Raw genomic sequence first — 21,463 nt, 5'->3', positions numbered from 1 at the left:
GAAGCCATTTCATCCCTGCCTTCCCACTATACTTGACCATTTCAGGTCTAATTTCATCTATTCCTGCTGCCTTACGACAATGGAGTTTATTTACCATCCTTTCCACTTCCTCAAGTATAATTTCACCAACATCATTTTCCTCCTCCCCATGAGCTTGGCTGTTTGCAACACCACCAGGATGATTTCCTTTTACATTGAGATGATGTTCAAAATAATCCCTCCACCTCTCCAGTGATACCCTGGGATCTATTATGAGTTCACCTGAATTACTCAAAACACTGTTCATTTCCTTTTTCCCTCCCTAAGATTATTACTGTCCAGAAAGGTTTCCCTGCTGCTTGACCTAGCCTTTCCAGGTTATTACCAAAATCTTCCCATGACTTCTTTTTGGATTCAACAACTATTTGTTTCGCTCTGTTTCTTTCATCTACGTACAAATCCCTGTCTGCCTCGGCCCTTGTTTGGAGCCATTTCTGATGCCTTCTTCTTACGTTTACAGGCTGCTCTCACTTCATCATTCCACCAAGATTCCACCGTATCCTGTCTTTACACACAGTTGTTCCTAGGCATTCCCTTGCTGTTTCTACTACAGCATTCCTGTATGCCACCCATTCTCTTTCTATATCCTGAACCTGCTTACTGTCTACTGTTCGAAACTTCTCACTAATCATATCCATGTACTTCTAATTTCCTCGTCCTGGAGATTTTCTACTGTTATTCGTTTGCAGGCAGATTTCACTTTCTCTACCCTAGGCCTAGAGATACTTAGTTCACTACAGATCAGATAGTGGTCTTATCATCGAAAAATCTGCGAAAAACTCTTACATTCCTAACAGATTTCCTGAATTCAAAGTCTCTTAAGATATAGTCTTATTATGGATTTGGTACCCCTAGCCTCCCATGTGTAGCGGTGAATAGCCTTATGCTTGAAGAATGTATTCGTAACAGCTAAACCCATACTAGCACAGAAGTCCAGCAAACGCTTCCCATTCCCATTAGCTTCCATATCTTCCCCAACTTTACTAATCACCCTTTCGTATCCTTCAGTTCTATTCCCAACTTTCGCATTGAAATCGCCCATTAGCACTATTCTATCCTTGCTGTTGACCCTGACCACGATGTCACTCAATGCTTCATAAAACTTGTCAACTTCATCCTCATCTGCACCCGCACATGGTGAATACACGGACACAATTCTTGTCTTAATTCCTCCAACTGACAAATCTACCCACATCATTCACTCATTTACGTGCCTAACAGAAACTATGTTGCGTGCAATGGTATTCCTGATAAAGAGCGCTACCCTAGACTCTGCCCTTCCCTTTCTAACACCTGTCAAGTACACTTTATAATCTCCTATCTCTTCCTCATTATCTCCCCTTACCTGAATATCACTTACTTCTAGCACATCCAGTTCTTTCTTTCTTCCATAAGCCCCATTAATATTGATAGCTCCCCATCAAATTCCATTTCGTTCGCCAAGTTATTTCCAAGGAGTCCCTCACCTGTCAAATGGGAGTGGGACTCCATTACTCCTATAGGTCCGAGGCTTGCTTAAAATGTTCTGAGCTCAGTAAATTCATGAAGCAGGATGCTACCCTACTTGCACATAGTCCAAGTGAGGATCTCTCCTCTAATGTGTTACGGACCACCGGTGAATTGTATAGTCCTAGCCACCTGAGCACAAGGAGGGCCATGACTCAGAATGTGTCCGAGATGCCCACTCCCATTCCATAGCAACTGGTATCCCGACTCTCAAGACCACTTACTAGGCCGCTCAGCCGTTGCCCATGGTTCACGAACTGGGACGTGACTACAGCAACCCACAAACATGAATCGCTATAATGAGTAAGTTTTTCTGCATTAGTATTTCCGGAATATTAGTATTTCTCACTATAACGGACTTCTGCTGTACCTACAGTCATGTTTTGGCCAGACCACTCCTAAAATGGAGACAGATAGCTCTACCAAAATACTTTCTGAGTAAGCGCCCAGTGGCATTGAAATACTTTCAGCATAGGCCTTTCCTTGATTTCTTAAGACTATTAAAATGAATGTTAATGCTTTTTCTCAAAACTGCTCTTTTTGGGCTCTAGTAGAGGATTGCTGAATGTGGAAGGTTTCTCAACGACTAATGCTGATGTATGGGTTAATTTGTCCTCAAAAAGTGTGATGTCTTGCATTCGGTCACCACCAGCTGTTCTGGGACTGCATTTGTCTAATCATGGTCCCAGTTGTGTGAATTTCTGACCACCTTGTCTACAGGCATCACAGAAGTGGATGATACTGAAATTCTAGCAATGAAAATCAAAGGTGTCACTGTAACATAGCTGTAAAAGCAAACTTCAAGAATGTTCTTTTTCTCAGAATGTGCAAATTTCAGTATCCAAGATCCATAGATTATTGTAGGCGACTTCAGCTATCTCAGTAAGAGTTGAAGGATGTATGAAGGTGGATAAATTTTGTGAATCTGTTGGGCGATGGGAAGAAGCTAATGATCTGAATGTAATTTATACTGTATTTTGTGCAAATAATCCTTGCATATTTTTTTAAAAAATTTGAGGCACGAAATTGGTGTGCTGGTTTTATGTCAAGGTAGGCAACTCACTCCTGTTCACCCAGTTTCTGATGTTGGGTGTACAGTTATGCATTGTGTAACCGAAGATGGAAGAAAACTGCATTCTTTAAACGGAAAACAGTTCAGACTTTTAATTTAAAACTGCCTTTACATTTAAAAAATAGTATTTTAGAGAGTAATTCAAAATTTTTCCGTGTCACAATAGAATGAGTCCTCTGGCACGTGCAGGGGTAGCTTTCCCCACTTTCACTTCGGTGTGTCGACAGTGTGTTTCATAGTTACTAAGTTCAAGTGAAATCGTAATTATTTTGTATTCGGTGTGTTTTAAGGAACGCCACAATGTCACATAAGAGGCAGTGTGGAGAAGCAGAATCCGTGAACACTGGCAATGCCAACAGTTGGCCAAAATGCGTGGCTCATATTTGTAATCAGTTCGTACGCACTGAACAATATTGTGAATATCAATGAAACTGCATTGTTTTATATTCTTAGTTCTAACGGACGTTTTTTAACCCTTGACGACTGGCGCGAAGAAATTTAGCGCGAAGACTGGCGTTTGGGTGTATTTGACCCGGATTTTAAAAATTTATTTTAGCCATCGTGCACTACGTACGAAATGCATTTGCACCTGGACTATTCTAATGAAAAAAATGTATTCAATATACAAGGGCTATTTTTTTTTCAAGGTCCGATTGGTCACGAAATGAAACAGCAGTACAAATTTGACACTTTTTTATTAGTAACACTTACTGATACATCACAGCTATTTTTCAACATAGTCGCCTCGCAGATTGAGACATTTGTCGTAGCGTGGTACCAACTTGTCAATGCCCTCTTGATAGAACGTCGCCGCCTGCACCTGTAACCATCTTTGTACGCCAGTCTGCAGCGCCTCGTCGGTGTCAAAACGCTGTCCTCCTAGCCAGCGTTCGCTTGAATTTCTTTGGCTTACTCGGGGAGTGCGAATGCATCCACTGTTTGGATTGCTCTTTTGTTTCTTCCGTTTCAAAATGAACCCATGTCTCGTCCCCTGTGACAATTTTGTTCCAAAAATCCGGTCCTTCATCATGGTAGCGCTGGAGAAGCGCTAAAGCGGCACCCATTTGCTGTGTTTTGTGACGGTCAGACAGCATCTTCGGAACCCATCTCGCACAAAGTTTGCGGTACTGAAGTGTCTCACTCACAATTGTGTAGAGAGCTGACCTGGAAATTTCAGGAAACGAAGCACTCAACACAGAAATTGTGAACCGACGATTTTCTCGAATTGCCTGATCCACACGCTGAACAAGATCATCGGTTGACACACGCTTCCTTCCCTGGCCGCCTGCATCATGGACGTCTGTACGCCCTGCTGTAAAGTTCCTGCACCATTGTCGCACTTTGCTGTCGCTCATGCACGTTTCACCATACACACGACTTATTCGGCGATGAATTTCGGCTGCAATGCAACCCTCAGCCTGAAGAAATCGAATTACACCGCGCACTTCACACTTGGCAGGCGAAGCGATCGTTGTAGCCATGTTTACGAGCGCGCTGCACGTTCACTACTGACGGGCCTGAGGTGAGGCGCATAACGGTCATTTCAGAGATGTTGCGCAACACATCTGTGCAGCGGTTCATCACATATTCGCGGGCGTTTGACTGTTGCGACCGATCGGACCTTGAAAAAAAAAAAATAGCCCTCGTAGCATGCAAAATAAGTACAATAATTTCATGAATAGTAAAATAGGCCTTAATATCGGCAGGGAAGTATTTCTTAAATTTCAGTCACTTAGGATCAACAATTCAAAGAAATATTCACATTAATATATAGCGCAAGTCTCAATAAACGTCTTCAATCACTCTCAGATAGTTACCAGTATTCCTGAGGAATTCACGACTGTTCAAAATGTGCCATTTTATTCACGCTGGCTGGCAGCGATAATCGCACACTGGACACATGAGAGTGGTGTGTTGACCACAAATCATTAATCCACAATTTTTGCACTCAGTTTTCGTCTTCCTGTCGGCACTGGAAGGGCAATACCCACATCTTGTTCGGCACTTCGTAGCTGGGGGTCCTTTAATCGGAGTTACAATGCCTACATATCCAGCTGTCTTCGACCTCTGTGAACGAAGAAGGTTCTCCATTACGGCTGGGCTTTTCATGTGTTCGTGGACCATTTCTTGATACAGTTGTTTGAGAAAAGCCCGTCTAATTACCTTATCAGGTCTCTGATTGCTAGACAATGAGACTATTTATGCCAGCTATGTTCAGCTTGGCATAAAATACCATTAGTGGCTAGCGGTTACTCACTCGTCCAACGTTGTCTGTTGCACAGTGCTCGTCAACATCAGCGCTAGACTTTATGCAGTTGTAAAATGTGTTCATCTCCGGCTTATATTTATCACCGGTTTCCCCATCAATGGCTGCGTCTTGGTGCCTTGGCGATAGGAGCAACACGGTCATTCCTTTCCTCGGAATATGTGATACCAGAGTCACTTTATTATGAAATGCAAATTTACTTGAATGCTGTGGTCTGTTTTTGTGTTGTAAAAAAACTAGGAAGAATTTCTTTTTTATTCTTGCGTATCGTTCCAACTAAAGTAAGCCGATGATTGTTCAGCAAATATTTTGTTAAGCTCGCTTTCTGACACACACAACCATCTTCACTTTGACTTGCCTGTCCACCGATTACTTCCTCCTCTTCATCTTCTTTAAAATACTTCGTCAATTAGTCATTTTAAACGTTCTTGTTCCTTCTTCCAATCCATTGACACAACTATCAAGATAAGCACTGATTTGACCGAACAGTCACATGAGGACTGGCGCCTTGGGTAATTCTGACCCGCCGGAGAGTAACACAATAACAACTCGGGTGATGACAAAGTTATAACATGGGAACTTTCTAAGGATTTAGTTCAAGGCGAGGAAGGAAGGTACTCAAGGCAACAGAAAATGAGGCGTGACCAAATCAGAATTATAGACTAATGAAGTCTCGGGTCAAAATCACCCATGCGCCAGTCCTCACGGGTTAAAGGAGATGGGTTACTCTACGGTGTTGCAATGCCAACAGAACCGAAAGACTTCCTCCCCTCGTCATAGGAAAGTTCGACAAGCCACAAAGTTTTAAGGGTGTCATGTACTTTCCGTGCAAGTACAAGGCATCTAAAAATGCAAACAGTATAATCCAAAAAAATATAGCACTTGCACAGGGGAGACAGTATAATTTGTCCTCGTCTTTGAATCATGGGTTTTTTCCCTTTCTTTGCGTGAGGTTATGTTTGTCAGTGATTTATCCAAGTGCATTATTTGAATAATGTAAGTACACCTTGTTAAATACATTTCGGAAATAGTTCTTTCATGATATTTGAAAGATTTAAACTGTGAAACAGTGTTAATTGCATGCAGTAATGGGTCTTAGAATATTTTGTGAAGCAGCAAGGGTTGGCATTTCTGAAGTATTAGTTGGCAGTTAATTCAAAATCATGTAATTCGAAGTCCCATTTTTGCGTCCCAACGACTTCGAATTAGCGAGGTTTTACTGTATCGCAAAACTAACATTCGAGTTCAGCGTTGTGTCTGTTTCATGTGTTTATATTGTACAAAAAGTATTATTCACCATCAGTCGTGTTAATATCAGAGTAAAAAGAAACCGCGTGTGCGAAAAGCATTTTAGACATGGAGTGTGATGAATTTGTAAATAATTTAAGAGAGGATTCTAGTGATGCAAGACACAACAAATCCTCCTATCTAAAGCAAATCGAGCCTATTGCAAGTTCTAATTAATGAAATACCTGGGCCTACTTGCTAATTTTCATGGCAAATATATTTTATAGCAGTGATATTTTTATCATCTCAAATATGTTCAAGCAAAGCAGCTATACTGGTAAATTTACACGTTCATATTTGTGTAAAGACCACATGGACCTCGCGGAGTGATATGAAATGTTTATGCCTATGTTACTATTTCAGTGGAGGAAATTTTAGCTAATTTAATTTTTTTTTCCAAAATGATCCTTCCTAAAATTAGGGTGCGGGGTTATTAGGCGGCGGGGATTATTAGCTTAAATACGGTAATTCCACATAGCCAAGTCTTTCACAAGCACGGGGTGGTCCAGCTACACCAACCAGGACAACATCCCCAATAAGTAGTAGCCTAAAAATTTGTATCAAAACAGTGTACGATTACAATGAAACCTCGATTCTCAGTTTTTGGAAGGATCACAAAAAAGAAAAAAATGCAGCATGGGAGAACGGAAAATCCAGGAACAAATGGAAACCATCAACAATCAGGAGAAACATCACAAAAGTGAAATATGTATAATTATAATTTACAAACACTCCTAAACCACTACAGCCCACTGCAGATTATGAGGTGACGCATGGTTAGTGTGATGAATCCTCTCGGCCGTAATTCCTGCCTTTCTAGACTGGGGTCGCCCTCTCACAGTTGGATAGCTCCTCAATTAAAGGTAATCATGTAGGCTGAGTGTACTTGGAACCAGCCCTCATGCAGATAAAAATATCTGACCTGTCTGGTAGTCAAACCCAAGCCCACCGGGTGAGAGGCAGGCAAGTTAGTAAATAGCGGGCGGCTTCAAACATTACCATTCCGCGAGTTAAAAATCTCTATAATTTACATTCAGTTTTACCAGGGAAACTTTGTCAGTTTCCCTTGAAAACTACCTTCAGTTCAGAAACTCTGATCAGCCAAACTCTTTTAAAAATCTAATTATGCCAAGCCAAACAACAATCGACCACAGGTAGTTTCTAATTCTCTAATCTAATAAAATAAAGCACGTTAGATACAAAAGTGTCTAACATGATGGCAAAATCCCTTCCTTTTAAATCTTCTATTGAAATTTGGTCACTGGTATACGGTTTGTAGTCAGTTTTTGGAAATCTTGTACTTCGAAAATTAGGCCTACATCGACATTTAAAGGTTATGTTGAACTCAAGAATATGGTTTCGAAAGCAAGTATCAATTTTCATAAGTTCTTGAATGCATTATATTTAATTCTGCCAGTCACTGATAATCAAATTGGAATGAGAAAAAATATCGTCAAAACTTCAAGAATTCTGGATATTTGTGACCTTGAACTCAACTGGAAAGCACGTTCGCTACACAAGTCAGTACTGGTGAGAAATGATGCAAACATTTTAAATGCAGCCTATTGCGGTTTATGTGACATTTGAGCCCAAAAACGTAAAATTCCCAGTCTTATATTAGGACTAAAACAGTAATAGGCAATCCCAAGACCTCCCATGCCTTTATGTATGAAAAGGTGCAATATCTGTTCTGGTCTCGATAATGTGTGTTAAGGAATAGTTTCGATTCCTGCCTGAAAGCCCAGTCGCTTTTCACTCGTGATGTTATACGACTCCGTTAAAATGTTACATTGACAGCATTGACGTGAAGACAAACGCAGTTGTTGAGTTCAGCAACAATGCTCGACTGTTGATAAGCCATCTCTCCTTGAATTTTGTTATGAAGAATGGAGGCATTCTTTAACTTTCCCCATCTATGTAAACTGACATGCTAGACGGAGTGGCTCAGATGGTTAAGGCGCTGACTTTTTGAGCCCATATTGGCAAGTTCGCTCCTGGCTCAGTCCAATGATATTTGAAGGTGCTCAAATATATCAGCCCTGTATCAATAAATTTACAGACACGTAAAAGAACTGCAGAACAAAATTCCAGCATCTTGTTGTCTCCGAAACCTCAAGCCATCTTTGACTTTGTGTATAAACTTCATGCTCACGTCCCATGGGGTTCGAACCCGTTATCTCCCGAATGAAAGTTCAAGCTGCACAACCCTAATTGCATGGCCAACTTGCTCAGTACATTCTATATTGACACCCACATTTTTGGTATTAATATTATGACTGCTTTTGCTTCTAAGGAAGCTACTATCTCTGCTAATAGCCTTCGATGGTTTTCAAGACGCAAAGCTAAATTGTGGTGTGGGCATGTCTTAGCCTTTGTTTATGAATTTTAAGTCAGAAGAAATACAATTAAAAATGAATGTATTTGGCAACTGCACCCTTTACTTTAAAGTTTAATCTTTTCCAGAATCCTCTCCTTTCCTGTCTGACCAGGCTTGCCTTGGTCCGGACCAACTATATTTGTATTATAAATTTACTCATTCGAAACAAATATTTCAGGTTCCCTATGGGAATCAGCATCTCTATCATCTGATGGCTAGGCAGGCATCAATTTTTGAAAGTGAGACAAAGTCTCTCATAATGCATTGGCACTGGTGGTGGCTCCAAGTAGCCTACGCAGTGGCCTCCACGGTATGCACTAGCCATGCGTCTTGGTAGGTGTGCTATTTACCAACTGATGAGCCCAACTTAGCACACTGGGGCAAAATGCTGGCAACCAAGCATGAGTTAGCTGGAAAATTTATAATGTCCAATAACAGACCAACTATATTGGTATTATAAATTTACTCATTCGGAACAAATATTTCAGGTTCCCTATGGGAATCAACATCTTTATCACCTACCAACAGTTCGAGCTATCTCAGAAAGTGACTTGAATTGATTCTGTAGCCTAATTATCACCTTTCTTTCCTCTGGTGTGTTCTTCTGTTTCCGTCCCATTTTCAGTCTTCTCTGGTTGTTACTGTACTGTTACTTGAGCGCATTCAACAATGAAACGCAAGTCTCGGGTCTCCACAGCCGTGTGGAGGACACGTATTCATTCTAGTACCTGCTTCGTTGGGTGTAGAAATACTTCTTGAACATAGTTCACATCGCATTTTCTAAATGACACTGAATAACATGAGTATAAAATGTATTCTTATTCCAATAAAGCAAACAATGTTCAGGTAAATTCTATGGAAATTTATGTGGTTCGCCCATATGCATTTTCTACGCACAAGAATGGAAGTATTAACCATTTAACAAACCAACACCAAGTGTACGAATACTTTTCGCATTGACTGTATCTCTTGGCAAATTAGTTGCCCTGCCGTGCTATTGCCTTATTGTGTAGCTCCCCTGACACTTCCCCTGAGCTAAAAAAAAAAAAAAGAAAGACCCTGTATAAACACCTTACAAATAAAAGTACTGTAAAAAACTATTACTAATAATTCATCTTCTAATTTTAAAAATCAGCTCATTCCCATTAACGAGATTACGATTAAAAAACCTCGGCTGTTAAACATAAATAAAAATTGTTCCATTTTATTGCAAAATTATTTAAGAAAAGTCTCTTCTTTATTAGTAAAATATCCTGTATATACAGGGTTATTCATAAATCAGTGTCACATTTGGATGACATCTTGATGTTGCTATATGAGATGCGAGAGTCCATGGGTTTTCTGTGTCCACCCAAACGATCCGGAAGCCTGGGGCCGTCGGAGGCCACTGTCTCATGCGTTCATGAGTTTTCAGCGCAGCCCTCGGAAATCGACAAATTGTCGTAGTCTGCGGCTGGAAATGTCACGCCCGGCTGTGTGGCGGATTCTTTGCAAACAACTGAGGGTGAAACCATACAGACAGCAACTCATGCAGGTGCTCACAGATGGTGACAAGGAGGTTCGCACACATTTTGCCACCAACATGCAGGCTGAAATGGCAGCTAATGATTTTGGTGACAAGACTCTTCTTCAGTGACGAAGCAACGTTTCACCTGTCTGGGAAAGTGAACAGTCACAACATACGCATTTGGGGGACAGAACACCCACATGAGATAATCGAGCATGTGTGCAACTCCGCAAAAATTAAACGTGTTCTGCGCCCTGTCAAAGGACAGGCTTTGCGGCCCTATTTCTTTGCCGAATCACAGTGACTGACATAATTTATCTGGACATGTTAGAACAATGGCTTATGTCACAACTGTGTATAGACAGTGGCAACTTCATTTTCCAACAGAACGAGGCCCCGCCCCACTTCCATCGACTCGTGTGCACGTCCCCGAATGAGAACTTACCACAACGTTGAATTGGACGAACTGCTAACAGTGATGTCGCAATTTCGCGGTGGCCGCCCCATTCCATAGACCTAACCCCGTGTGATTTCTTTCTCTGGGGATACGTGAAGGACAGAGTCTACATTCCACCACTTCCTTCTGACGTGAATGACCTCAAAGATCGCATTACAGCAGCGATAGCAACGATCGACTGTAACATGCTGGCGCTCGTGTGGGTGGAGTTGGACTATCGCCTGGATGTCTGCCTTATATCCAAAAGCACACACATAGAATACTTGTATATTATACAAACTTATAGAAATTGTTCCTCTTTTGGTATATCATTCACACTGATATGTAAAGTACTTACTGTATTTCACAATAAAGTTCAGAAATGCGACACTGACTTATGAATAACCCTGTACAATCTCCTTAATAGTAAAAACCATATACAGTATGTGTCAATCTTATTCAAATTCAGTTTCACAATTCTGCTTCATTTGCACTTATCTGGGGGAAACACTTCCTAATTGTTAAAGACTTGCGAGCCTGGTTGCAATCAACTCCAGTATAGGTATGGCTGCTTGTTAACAATCCAGAACTCAGTACACACAGCTGACCCACGAGTCATAAACAGATGTGACCTCTCCTTAGAAGCATGCGAACCAGGTTGTAATCAACTCTTCCAGCATAGATGTGGCTGTTTGTTTACCAACTTACAACCATAATGCACATAGCTGGCCATGATTAACCTTTGAAGTGCTGAGTTACCTGTTGCCTGTTTGGTACCTCAGTGCTGAGTTTTTTCATTCGTATGTACATTATTTTTTTTTTTGTAGAAGTCTCTATGTTAACTTACCATTTATCAGTGGGGTGATTAGTTTAAAATGTTTATAAATGCTGTTTCTTTATAAATCTAAATGCTAATGGAAAATCCTACACTTATTTTGAGAGAAAACAAAATTACATTCTTTGTGCCCATAAGTACATCAGCTTTATACAGATCAAAGAGCCCAAAATAAAATTATTTCCAGAAATCTGTGGGCAACTAATACATGCAACTCCTTACATGTATTTAATTTGATATTTTAAAATACTTTCTAAACCTGGAATGTGGTGACAGCTCAATGTTTTCCACCAGTTTTTGTGATACCGATTTGTTTCATTAACAACCAGCTGCACCAACTCCACTGGCAGAATAGTTTTTAAAAATTCAATGATTTTGGGGTTGTCAACAAACACTACTTGGTTTCCAAGGTCTGTCACAGTTACTTGTAAGTCTGGTCAAGAAAAGTCATCTGTCTGCCACGAAAATAGTGAAGAAATAGCTTTTGAACTTGCTGTGTTTTTCTTCCTTTGTTTAGAAGGAGGTTTTGTTTCTTTCTTGTTTTTCAATATTTTCAGCAGTCCCTGTATCACTCCCACATTCAAAATCGCTTAAAATTCATTAAAATCATCTTCATAATCACTTTCCTCTGTGGTTAATAACTGAAAGATTCCTTGATGCGAAATAACATCGCTGCAAGAGCAATTAGCTTCGTGTTCCGCCATGCTTGTTTACATCACAGCTGAGCTCCACAGGCGTCTACATAAAGCTCTGTAAGTTACTTCACGAAGCCATAAGCTGTGATCAATTAGTTCTACATAATGCCCAACAGATGGCAGAACATCGCAGAAATCGAATCGGCACTCGAAAGTTAACCGAGAAATTCAAATAATTTGAAGTTCTTGTGCACTGTCTATAGACGGGCGTAGCAGTACTGGACCGGCTGTGTCAGCCCATCTATAGGCGGGCATTGTACTCATCGAGATAAAAACACACATTTTTGTATAGTATTGACAAAGGAAGCCTCGTATAAACTGTTTTGGAGTGTAGTGTGTTTGTTAGGTAAAGTCAGTACAGATCAGAAAAGACCAGTAATAATGGTCAAATTAATAAATTCCATCTGGAATATCTCGGTAAAATAATCCAGTCTTGTCCGCAGTGTAAATTTTATCCATACTCTTATCTCTCCTGCATTTCCATGATTTTGCTTGATCTCCACTATTCCACTCCAGTCAAATAGGTATTCACTCTTTTTTTTTTCCCATGAGCTTTCTTGGTCTTGATGCTGTTCCTCCCTTTGCACCGAGCTAGCAAACCATCTGCAGCTACAAAGGGCTCTAGGAAAGTTTTGCAATATGCAAAAACGGTTGACTTGACACCCCTGTTATGGTGAAGGATGAAAAGAGGGGTGAAAACCTGTCCAGAAGACTGCAAGGCGCGACCTTCACACCAGTTGTTACCAAGCAGTGGGATTGAAAGCAAGTTAAGATGTCAGTGTGGTCTTAAGGTGAATATCGTGCAATTATCTGCTATAATTTTGCTTGTGGATTAACTGTTGACCAGTGCCTGGAGGAAATGACTCCTGTGTTGGGGAAAGACTGTCCACATCAGACAACAATTTTCCGCTGGTACAAAGAGTTCCAGAGGGGAAGACAATCCTCGTACTGGGCGATCATCTGAATCAGTGACTGAGGAAAACATTGAAGCTGTGAGGAAAACGTTGCAGCAAGAGAGGCGGTTGATATATCGGCAAGTAGAAGAGACCCTCTACATCCCTGCACCAGCTATTCATTCAGTTCTACACTACCATCTCCATGTTAGGTTTGTTCCCTTTGGGTGCCCCATTCACTTTCAGAGGAACAAAGGGCACATCGAGTGAAATGGTGCTGAGAAATGCTAAAACAGTTTGAAAATGGAACTTCGTGTAACGTCAGTAGCATCATTGCAGGTAACGAAACTTGGCTTTATTATTACGATGTCCCAACAAAATCCCAGAACAATGTGTGGCTGTTCGAAGATGAGGGTACTCCTGTGATTGTGCCAAAGTCAAGGTCAGTGAAGAAAAGGGTGATTGCAGTATTCTTCACTAAACAGGGCATCCTGTCTCGGGTTGTGCCAGAAACACAAAGGACAGTTACTGCGAAGTGGTACAGTGAGACTTATCTGCCTGAGATCATCCAGGCTCTCAAGCAGCTCCATCCAATATCATGGCTCAACACTTGGCTCTTGCATCACGACAATGCTCCAGCACATCGTGCTAATTAACAATGGATTTTCTTGCCAGATCAGGGTTGACTGTGCTTGATCACTCTCTGTACAGTCCTGATCTTGCTCCATGTGACTTCGCACTCTTTCCAGAAGTGAAGATGAAGCTGAAATGGCGGCATTTTGCATCCGACAAGGAGCTTCTGGCAGCATGCGATCCAGAGTGTGAAAATATAACCAAAGAAAAATGGCAGAGTTGGTTCAGTGACTGGTTTCGACGTATGGAGAAGTGTATTGAGTGTGGTGGAAATTATTTTGAAAAAGTCCAAAGCGTTCACTTGCATTGCAAAACTTTCCTAGTGCCCTTTGTACAAAGTATTTGTGACCCATTTTCTTTTCAAGTTAGATTTTAATTTCAACATTGGGCCACTCATTACGAACACTTCTTTGATTTACTGTGGAAAACTATAAATTAAGAGCTTTGTTATCCTTCATTTTGTCTTCACTTTTCAGTTTCCTTCCCACTGCCTGACTGCCCTTTTCTGTACCTCTCCATTCTTTACGCAGGTTCACTTCATTCTCTTTCATACTTTAGAGCGTCTTTGGAGAAGCTCTTGATTTTTGCAAGTTCCTGAACTGGGGTGTTGGCCAGATGGATTTTGATTTTGTCCAAACCTTTTTTGCATGACGGCGAAGCTTTTCACTCGTGATGTTATACGACTCCGTTAAAATGTTACATTGACTGCATTGACGTGAAGACGAACGCAGTTGTTGAGTTCAGCAACAATGCTCAACTGTTACGCAATCCATTCTTGAATTTTGTTATGAAGAATGGAGGCACTCTTTAACTTTCCCTATCTCTGTAAACTGACATGCTAGGCGGAGTGGCTCAGATGGTTAAGGCGCTGACTTTTTGAGCCCAAATTGGCAAGTTCGGTCCTGGCTCAGTCCAATGTTATTTGAAGCTGCTCAAATATATCAGCCCTGTATCAATAAATTTACAGACACGTAAAAGAACTGCAGAATAAAATTCCAGCATCTTGGTGTCTCCGAAAACCATCAAAATTAGTTAGTGGGACATGAAAATAATAACTTTAATTATTTGTATCACCTAAGCGAATTCAAACAACAGTAATTTTGCTATGTTTGTTTTCCTTTTTCTGTATTTGTCTCCATTAAATGGGTGTCTCCCAAATCAGGCAACTCACAAAAGCTGCTTTGATTGTGCTTGCAGGAAAGTTATGTCATAAGTAATGCAGAATACAATTAGAAACTCCATAATTGTTGGATAATTCATTGCAGTTGGCAAATTATATATCCTCTTCTACACCAGCATTGTCTTACTTGCGTTCCTTTAATCTTGGTTGAGCTATCGTGGTAATTCCACCATTTTCTGATCTTATATTTTCAAATCTTTTACTCCAAAGTTTAGTCCTTCTTTGAAGATGTCAAAATTTGTTATATACTGGTAGATAATTTTGAAGAGTAATAATTCTGTTTTTACTTCTCAAGCTGTTAAAATTAACTGCAAGACCTTCCTCATGTATAATTTTCTCTTTTGTTCCTTGTAGGCGGGAATTAGTGCAATACGTCGGGTCCGCAAAAGTGACAACAACAGAATTGCCCGAGCTTGTGGTGCTACCATAGTTAATCGCACTGAGGAGTTGAAGGAAGATGATGTTGGAACTGGTGCAGGACTTTTTGAAATAAGAAAGGTAAGATTGAATTTTTTAATGTGTTGAAGCTAAGTTCATAAACAGCAGCAAGATATATATCATATTTAATAATGATAATAAAATTGCAAATAATATAAATTTAACAGTACGATGTAGTGAAGTCAGTGTATTTGTAGCTTCAATATCATTGGTGTCCTACTGTTTTCACAGTAATAAGGGAGTCTGTTGATTCATCTAGAAAGTACAGAACTCAAAGATATGGAAGAGCAAAAGAAAAATGAAAAAAATTAGTTTAACAGCGGGAAGAATTGTTTAGTTTATCTGTACTTTGATTGTTTAACCTTCAAGTAAATATTGGTGTGTGAATTTACTAAATATTAAACTTCCTGTAATATAGACTACTGAGATAGTAATTATTAGAGCCTGGATTTCCATGCACTAATAAATCTCAAAATATGAATGCATTTATGCACTATCACAGAGCTGCCAACAATTATGGATTGCCCATAATTATTACGGATTTCATCTCATGATTACGGTATTACAGTCAAAGGGAAAATGATTGTGGGAAAGCAACATTTTCAAGAAAAAAATATCTGCGAAAAGAAAGAAGAAAAACATTAAATTTTTTCGAGCATTACTGCTCAACCCTCCTCATTTCAATGCTTGTAAGTTGGAAGCTAAACTTATTCGACCACGAACCTGCTACGGTGGCATAGCAGGGGGAGAGGCGATACTCCCACATGGCGTGTCCCAGGTGGCAGATAGGAGGGTCCTAACTGGCTTGCCCGCGGACTTGAAGGAAATAAAATACCTCTCGCAGACCAAACACACAACCCCTTGTGGGTGGGGGACGCAGACAAAAAATACACCCATGGTACCCCCTGCCTGTCGTAAGAGGCAACTAAAAGGGGCGACCAAGGGATGATTGTCTTGGAACCATGAAACTACTTGTGATTAGTACCACCACGCGGGGAACACCATCGGTCGCTTTTACTTGCGCGTGGTACCACTATATTAGGTACCAAATAGGTTTGTGATTAGTAGCACACAGGAGCACCATGTGGTCGTCTTTTGCAGTACCTGTGATTAGTACCACCATATGAGCAGGACCATGGGATGATAGCTACCATGGTTCTGCCTTGCCTATGATTAGTACCCACTACATGAGGAACACCACGGGATAATGCAGGTCCTTGGGGTTAGTACTCTCATGTGATGAACACCATAGGTTTGCGTTGCCTGTAAATGGCACTGCAATGTGAGAAAAGCCATAGGTCTGTATTACCGTATATGTCGAATTTCATAACCTGTGATTAGTACCATAATGTATGGGATACCGCGAGTCTCTGCTACTTTTGATTAATACCGCAACATGACAAATACCATGGTTCTACTTTCCTAGCGATAAGTACCGTTATGAGGGGCTGATAACTTGGCTTTTGGCCCCCTTTAAACTGCAAGCATCCTCGTTTCAGTGTAATGCTATAGTAGCAGTCCCTTGGTTAGTAATCCTATTGTTTTACGTCAGTTTCTGTGAATGTAAGGCATTGTGGGTTGCATCCATTGATTGTTATAAATTCATATCGATCCATTCATTATTCGTCCTCACGTTTTGAATTCTGGTCAGTGGAGAATTTTGTAATTTTAATTGGTCATTCCATTTCGTCTCATTTCGTACCATTAGGGGGCGTTGACCACGATGTTAGGCCCCCTTTAAACAACAAGCATCATCATCAAACTTATTCGATAGTCTGTTACTTTTGCTTCCCATGAGTGTTGAAAAATCAGACAGAATTCACGCCTACATTAAGTACGTTTACACTGGAATCGCTCATGGTACAGAAGATGAAAACATTGCACGGGGAAAGATGCTTCAAGAAAACCTACACTGAAAAGCAGGTGCTGAGTGCTAATTAAGCTATGAAGTATTTTTTAACACAGTGCCAACAAATGATGTGCAAATTTTATTGCGTAATATGATATACCTTAGACACACATTGCTGTCGAGAAGGGCTAAAAGACGTGTCATTATCGAGAGAAAATGAAATGGCGTATTGCTTTTTAGTGCTGGGAGTGTCCGAGGACATATTCGGCTCGCTACGTGCAGGTCTTTTGATTTGACTCCCGTAGGCGACCTGCACGTAGTGATGATGAAATGATGATGAAGATGACACATACACCCAGCCCCCCTGTCAGCGAAATTAAATAATGGTGATTAAAATTCCCGAACCTGCCGTCAATCGAACCTGGGACCCCTGTGACTAAAGGCCTACACGCTATCCATTTTAGCCATAAAGCCAGACTTCGAGAGGAGAAGAACATTCTTTGGATTTGACTCGGAACTTTTTTGATGGTGGGGATTACTGGTAACCCACTTCAAAGGTTGGCACCTTTGCTATCATATTGCAAAACATGCACAATAAACTGGAAAATATGCACTATCAAAATTCAGTTCAACATGCCTGGGCTTTTAGTTCCTTTTCATACATACATTATCATTAAAGACTGTTATGCCTTTCAGTGTTCAGTCTGCAAGCCTCTGTGAATTTACTAAAAGTCACCACAATCCTCTATTTGCAACTAGTGCTCTGGCCTCATTTAGTTCTATACCTCTTATCTTTAAATTGTTAAAAACTGAGTCTAACCATTGTCATCTTGGTCTCCCTCTACTTCTCTTAACCTCCATAACAGAGTCCATTATTCTCCTAGGTAACCTATCCTCCTCTATTCACCTCACATGATCCCACCACCAAAGCCAGTGTATGCGTACAGCTTCATCCATCAAGTTCATTCCTAAATTAGCCTTTTATCTCCTCATTCCAAGTACTCTCCTGCCATTGTTCCCATTGTTTACGCTACTCATGATTAGTACCGCAACATGACAAATACTATGGTTCTACTTTTCCAGTGATAAGTACCATTGTGAGGGGCCGCTGACTTTGATTTTGGACACCTTTTGACTGCAAGTATCATCGATTCAGTATTGTGCTATAGATAGAAGCAGTCCCTTGGTCAGTAATACTATTGTTCTATGCCCGCTTCTGTGCATGTGAGGCAATGTAGGTCGGTTCCACTGATCGTTTTAAATTCATATCCATTCATTCATTCTTCGTCCTCACGTTTTGAATTGTGATCAGTAGATGTTTTTTGGGCTTTTAATTTGCCATTTCATTTCGTCTCATTTCGTACCATTAGGGACAGATGACCTCTCGATGTTAGGCCAGTTTAAACAACAATTCGTGTGGCTATTTCTAGCAGAGTGCAGCCCTTGTAGGCAGACCCCCGATGAGGGTGGGCGGCATCTGCCTTGTGTAGGTAACTGCGTGTTATTGTGGTGGAGGATAGTGTAATGTGTGGTGTGTGAGTTGCAGGGATGTTGGGGACAGCACAAACACCCAGCCCCCGGGCCATTGGAATTAACCAATGAAGGTTAAAATCCCCGACCCGGCCGGGAATCGAACCCGGGACCCTCTGAACCGAAGGCCAGTACTATACTAGTGAAACACATCTTATTAACATGGATATGCCATACAACGCACTTTACAAATATTATTTAGATTGATCTTGACGTCGTGAATGTTCGTTAGTCTCTCTCTACACCTCATTCGACGTTAAATTATTTCAAATTCAAAGAAGCCTTTCTCCTGAATTATTTACACTATTTCAAACTTAGAGAAGCGTTTCCTCTCGAATCATTTACACTTATCACTTTGTGCACACGTTTCATTAGTATGGACATACCCTCCTGTGATTCTGTTTACCTGTTGAGAATTAATCTATTCAAATTATGTCAAGTTACGATATCCTATGACACACGCTCGTTTCATTAGGATTTTTATCAATACACATAACACGACATTATTCACACAACGTTGCTACCTGCGTACAAAAATAAAACAACTCAAATACCCTAACATCATAGACAGAGTATCATAGCACTTCCTCCAAGAGATAGGCAAGAACAAATACATTTCAAACACACACGATGAGTCACAGATGGTACAAATCATCTGTTGCTGGTGGCAGTGAGTAGAAGTTTTCACTGTCTCCTGGAATGAACTCAGGATCTTCTGAGATGGGGTATATTTAACCTGGAATTCCCTGCAAACTGTAAATAATTAAGGAAAGAAATTGGAGGGACCCTTCCTTTAATGCATATTGGAATCTATGCGACGTTGGAATATTTAAATTGACGCACGTAATCGCTGTGCCGAGAGGAATGAACCAGGTACTTGTATTCTGTTCCCCTTTGAATGGAGCAAATGCTTTCCTTCGTCCCTTTGACGGGCTCGTAAGTCTCCCAGCTGTGAGTCGCCCATGACCCACTTTCAACAGCAGGCACTGGGCCCTCTCATACAATTGCTTCACGACAAATAATCTCGCTTCTTTTCTTTCTGGCCACATTGGCAGCACATTAAACATTGGCTCTAAATCCGGCCGTAACCATCATCTTCGTAGCACGGTATCCACTTCGCGCATATTAATAACAGACTCCAGAGGAAACTTTACATTTCTACTTCACAATATACATTAGGGCTACAGCCTGCCTAGCTACCTCGTTCATCCTCTCGGTACCTCAAATACAATGCTATTTATGATGAACACCTGCCACACGGGTCCAAATTACATCACGCACTCATGAGCTAATAATTCAACAATATATACCCCAATGTCGTGTCTCCATCCGTTGTTTCGGCAGCCTTAATTACTAGTTAGGAGGACTCTTTATCAGGTGTGAAGTGCAAAAAAAAAAAGTCAATTACTGAGATATTTTTGATGACTCATATTTGCTATTGAGAAGATGATAACTGGAGTCATTTTTACAGAATATTTAAGCCCTCTTTACTCGACAGTGCTTCACAATTAATCTAAGGTCCTTAGAATTTTTTCATGCATTATCAAAAACCCTTATCAAAACGGAAGTAAAATATGATTATTCCAAACCATAATGAAGGTATTCCATTTTAAAAAACCCTAAATAAAATGAAATTATTATTATTATCCCTCTGAAATGGCATATTGGCAATCTACGTTACATCTACATGCAAATTTATTCTATATTTACAATAGGATATGACTTTCAAAGCTACTAATATTTGGAAATGTACTCATCTTTCTGGATACCATGAACGCAGCATTACGCCTTTGTATTTACTCTGCCCTCATGACGTCATCAGCGATGTGAAGTCCTTGGATGACCAACTGGCAAGTCACGAACATGATGGCTTGATCTCGTGCGAAGTTCCAGACGATCTCTGCTACACCAGGCGAAATTCCGGCAGGCAGCTAGATGTCCCGTTCTCTCTGCTACACAAGGCAAAATTCTGGCAGGCAGATAGATGTCTCGTTCACTCTGACGTTCTTGTAGACTCCTTATGTAAATGAGGGGAAGTTATCTCATGTGATTGCGTTAGTTTATATTACACATCGCAGATTAAATATGTGGTTGTGTCTGCTTCATGACACAAGCATCCCAACCTAACGTCGGTTGTGTCCCTGAAGCCCGACATTATTCCCTTCTCATCCACCTATCTTTTTAATTAACAGCTACTCTAAGTCCTGAAGCTCCACTGGTTCACTTAGAACATCACTGGTTAGGCCACTAATGTGTTAGCACTCTCGTATTTACACAATAATAATTCAGGCATACTATATTGCACTTAGTCATACGTAAGTCTAGCTCTCTACTGCGTTGGGGATCGATCTAATGTGGTACTGCCCTTCATCATGCCGACAATGAGCCGTTCATTTCCCTTCCTTATATTTCACATTCATATCGAGTACAATTGCTCCACACACTTAGTTAAACACGTGCCTATTCATGTAATTGAGCCGTATTAGTTTAGGCATATATGAGGCTCGATGTGCGACCTCTTTTCGACACACGGACAGTGATCATCACGGTTTCGTACCGTTCCTACTATATTTGTTAGCGGCACACTGTACGCGCAAACAGCTGACTCAGATTTTGGTTATTTCCACATACATTCACAGACTTTAATAAATCACTGCATTACACTGCTCACATTACAGAATGATTTCTTCATAAAAGACTCGCACACAAATCACAACGAACTGGCGTTGAACTGAAAATGAACTGGTGGTGTTGGTTCCTCAGCCCCTTACTATATAGGCGAGATGCCCTGGTGCTAGCAGTGGGGGTAAAACACAACCCCTTCTCAAAATGTGCTCCGGTAATACGCAACGTAGAGTGATGAACAGGATATCAAATTGTAGCTCCTTTATTCCCATTTTCACTGAGTGAACATTATTGA

The 21,463-nt window shown here is 40.7% G+C and overlaps 1 protein-coding gene across 1 annotated transcript in view; it reads left to right on the top strand.

Annotated features, from left to right (window-relative positions):
- CCT3 (chaperonin containing TCP1 subunit 3) overlaps nt 1-21,463 on the top strand; it is a 172,592-nt gene that overhangs the window by 134,948 nt on the left and 16,181 nt on the right. The window contains exon 8 of the mRNA XM_067149609.2: nt 15,081-15,224. Within this exon, the coding sequence (XP_067005710.2) occupies nt 15,081-15,224 (144 nt within the window). The remainder of the gene's footprint in view (nt 1-15,080; nt 15,225-21,463) is intronic.

Source organism: Anabrus simplex, chromosome 1 (genome assembly GCF_040414725.1).
Source record: "Anabrus simplex isolate iqAnaSimp1 chromosome 1, ASM4041472v1, whole genome shotgun sequence".
Classification (NCBI taxonomy): domain Eukaryota; kingdom Metazoa; phylum Arthropoda; class Insecta; order Orthoptera; family Tettigoniidae; genus Anabrus; species Anabrus simplex.
Note: the sequence above shows the minus strand (reverse complement) of the source record. Positions and strands in the feature narration are given on the sequence as shown.